Source organism: Oryctolagus cuniculus, chromosome 14 (assembly GCF_964237555.1).
Source record: "Oryctolagus cuniculus chromosome 14, mOryCun1.1, whole genome shotgun sequence".
Lineage (NCBI taxonomy): Eukaryota > Metazoa > Chordata > Mammalia > Lagomorpha > Leporidae > Oryctolagus > Oryctolagus cuniculus.
The window spans coordinates 39,536,884-39,540,877 of NC_091445.1; the positions used below are offsets into that span (position 1 = coordinate 39,536,884).

The 3,994-nt window shown below is 47.1% G+C and overlaps 1 protein-coding gene across 1 annotated transcript; it reads left to right on the forward strand.

Moving 5' to 3' along the window:
* Positions 1 to 293: 293 nt before the first annotated feature.
* SERF1A (small EDRK-rich factor 1A) lies at positions 294 to 2,222 on the forward strand. The gene is made up of 3 exons (XM_002721103.5): positions 294 to 463; positions 1,016 to 1,124; positions 1,945 to 2,222. Exons 1-3 carry the CDS (start codon positions 457 to 459, stop codon positions 2,015 to 2,017), a joined length of 189 nt encoding a protein of 62 aa, XP_002721149.1. The 5' UTR covers positions 294 to 456; the 3' UTR covers positions 2,018 to 2,222.
* The last annotated feature ends 1,772 nt before the right edge of the window (positions 2,223 to 3,994 follow it).

Genomic DNA, 3,994 nt, shown 5'->3' on the forward strand with positions numbered 1-3,994 from the left:
CTTTTAATAACGGAAAAGGGGAAGAAAGCAGCTATCAGTCAAATGAACCGTAAGAGCAGTTTTACACGTATTTCCAGCAAGGGCAGTCTCCTTCCTTCCTCTGCCGGGGGATAAATGAAAGCTAACATTCGTTGGCAAAACGTTAGATATCGCGGAGCTCATCGTCGTTTGTTATCGCGAAACAGGTCTATACACACGCCTATGGCGCCCGCACCCCACTCACAGGGCAGCCCTGGTCTGGAGGCCCCGCACGCACGCGCACGCGCAGCGGCTCCCGAACCTCGCCGGGGCGGTGGGCGGAGCCGGTGGGCGGGGCTGAGCGAGCGGAGGCGTCACCGGGCCGAGGGCCCGCTCGGGCTCAGCCACCCGGTGGGCGGCTGGAGACAGCGTGTGAGCGTGCCGGGGAGCCGTTGATTTTTCCAGTCGCTCTCTTCCAGGCTCCGTTCGGTGATCAGCATGGCCCGTGAGTGTGCGGACGGGTGGGCGAAGCGTCCAGCGAGAGAGCCGAACCCAGGGGCGCGGCGGGGTGGGCAGGCGGGGCTGGTGGGGCTGGGACCCCGGCTTCCCGCAGCAGAGGGAGAGGGATGCTGGGCGTGGGTCCGGCCTCTCGGGCGGAACAGGTGCCAGTTCTCGGGTGCGCCCGTTAGCACGGTGAGGACTCCTGCTCCACGACCATTCCTTGCGAAGAGCTGAACCTGTGCGAGGGGTGCTCTCTGAATCTTGCCTTTCTCTACGCACACCCCTCAAAAGCCAGAACTTATTTTGGAATACTGGCCCCTTCAGACAGAGGATTGAATTGCCTGCTCTCAAAGGTCTGCCATTTATAGCTCTGGACACCTAGCTTGGCAGGATAATACTCTTAAGCCCTCCCGTGCTTACCTTTTAAGCATCCTTGTCGGATAATGCAATCCTCTACTGAAAAGGCAAAGTTCAGATGCGTTCAAATAAGAACTTTTTAATGGAATGATTAATGCTTTTGGAGATGAGAAAAGAGTGTAACTGTTTGACTTTGCAGGTGGAAATCAACGCGAACTTGCCCGCCAAAAAAACATGAAAAAATCGCAGGAAATTAGCAAGGGAAAAAGAAAAGAAGATAGCTTGACTACTTCTCAAAGAAAGCAGAGGTGAGCAGTGCTGATAGAATTCTCGGGTGACTGAAGCCAGGTTTTGGAGAATGGAAAGCGTTTATCTTTTCCTTTTATTTATTTAATTTTTTAAGATTTATTTTTGGGGCTGATGCTGTAGCATACCGGGTAAAGCCGCCACCTGCAGTGCCGGCATCCCATATGGGCACTGGTTCAAGTCCCCGGCTGCTCCTCTTCCGATCTAGCTCTCTACTATGGCCTAGGATGGCTCAAGTGCCTGGGCCCCTACACCCGCGTGGGAGACCCAGAGGAAGCTCCTGGCTCCTGGCATTGGATTGGCCCAGCTCTAGCTGTTGTAGCCATTTGGGGAGTGAACCAGTGGATGGAAGACCTTTCTATTTGTCTGTTCCTCTCTCTGACTGTAACACTACCTCTCAAATAAATAAATAAACTGAAAAACAAAAAATATATATGGCAAATATTACAAAACTGATACAGAAATATGTTAATGAAAAAGAAAAAACAAAAAGGTAAAAAAATATCAAATACTTCAATATGTATTCATAGCTGTGCCTATGAACAACCTCAATAGGGGTTGTACCAATATTGAGAGGGCTTCAGGTTATTTGCCCAAGGTTTTGATAACAGTAGAGATGATATTCAAAGTAAGATCTGCCTTCAAAGCTTTTCCAGGTTTTGCCTTTCCATTCTTTCTTCTTGCATGAAAACAGAAAGATATGAATGTTTATATCATCTTTCAAGAATTTTATAATATTATTACATAGTTATGTGTAGAAAAAAAGTGAGGACATAAAATGAGTTTTTCTGTACCAGCTTACAGACTTTTACCTTATTTTAGGGACTCTGAGATCATGCAACAGAAGCAGAAAGCAGCTAATGAGAAGAAGGCCCTGCAGACAAGAGAAAAATGAGGACTGTCCATTTGGAAAACTTGGTACTACTGCCAGCTGGGTATACCATAAACTCTCGGAGATCAAGGTTTTATAGAGTGAACAGTCATTACATGTGTTATAACTTGCTGTACAACTGTCTATTTTAAACTTTGCCTTTCAGCCTGACTTAATGTAATGTTTTCGAACCATTCATCAAAGAATAAAACACTAACCATGCATGTGACATATTACTTAAATTTTTTTTTAATATTTATTTATTTATTTGAAAGGCAAAATTACAGAGAGGCAGAGGCAGAGAGGTCTTCCATCTGCTGGTTCACTCCCTAAATGGCCACAACAGCCAGAACTGGGCCAATCCGAAGCCAGGAGCTAGGAGCTTCTTCTGGGTCTCTCACATGGCTGCAGAGGCCCAGGGACTTGGGCCATCTTCCACTGCTCCCAGACCATAGCAGAGAGCTGGATTGGAGTGGAGTAGCCGGGACTCAAAAAACAGGCACCCATATGGGATGCCAGCACTGCAGGCAGTGGCTTTCCCAATATGCCACAGCACTGGTCCCTGAACATTGTTTATCCACAGTGAACCCTCATATAATTTATTAGATACATGTAATGTGATCAAATAACAGACTTCTTTGTCATAAACTGTTATATTTTAAAAAAAGATTTATTTACTTATTTGAAAGGCTGAATTGCAGAGCAAGACAGAGACAGAGACAAAGAGAGATTGAGATCTTCCAGTGGCTGGTTCACTCCCCAGTGGCCATAATGGTTGCAGCCACACCTATCTGAAGCCAGGAGCTTCTTCCGGGTCTCCTGTGTGGGTGTAGCAGCCAAAGCACTACGACCATTCTCTGCTGCTTTCCCAGGCATATTAGCAGGGAGCTGGACCAGAAGTGGAACAGCAGGATTTAAACCACCACCCAGGTGGTGGCTTTACCTGCTATATCACAGCTAAATCTTTAAAGCAAATTTATTGTCTAATGGAATTTAAGATCTCTTTATATAATTTTGCTTTGTAACCAACTGATTTCCTGGAGTTAACAACAGATAGTGCAAACCACCTGAAATAGCAACTAAAATGATGTAAACTAAACAAAGACTGAGCAAGAGTTCTGGAGTTTTAAAAAATTTTGGAATGAGTGCTGTATTTTACTCTGTTCTTTTTCAAAAACTTGTGACTTGGGCCGGCGCCGCGGCTCACTAGGCTAATCCTCCGCCTAGCGGCGCCGGCACACCGGGTTCTAGTCCCGGTTGGGGCTCCGGATTCTGTCCCAGTTGCCCCTCTTCCAGGCCAGCCCTCTGCTGTGGCCAGGGAGTGCAGTGGAGGATGGCCCAGGTGCTTGGGCCCTGCACCCCATGGGAGACCAGGAAAAGCACCTGGCTCCTGGCTCCTGCCATCGGATCAGCGCGGTGCGCCGGCCGCAGCGCGCCGGCCGCGGCAGCCATTGGAGGGTGAACCAACAGCAAAGGAAGACCTTTCTCTCTGTCTCTCTCTCTCACTGTCCACTCTGCCTGTCAAAAAAAAAAAAAAAAAAAAAAAAAAAAAACTTGTGACTTGATGCTGGTTATAAATTAAGAAATATAGTAACCTAGAGACATTACGGTTTGAGACCTTGTTCTATTTGAATAAAATATGCATAATTATGTTTAATATAATCAAAATGCTGAGGCCAGTGCTATGGCATAGTGAGTTAAGCCACTGCCTTCAGTGCTGGCATCCCATATGGGTGCCAGTTTGAGTTCCAAATGCTCCACTTCTAATCCAGCTCCCTGCTACTGCTCCTGGGAAAGCAGCGGAAGATGGCCCAAGTGCTTGGGCCCCTGCATCCACATGGGAGACCCAGAAGAACTTCTTGTCTCCTGACTTTGACCTGGCCCAGCCCCAGCCCTTTCAGCCATTTAAGGAGTAAACCAATGGATGGAAGACCTCTCTCTGTCTGTTTCTCTCTAAATGCCTTTCAAAGAAATAAAATAAATCTTTTTTTAAAGAAAAGA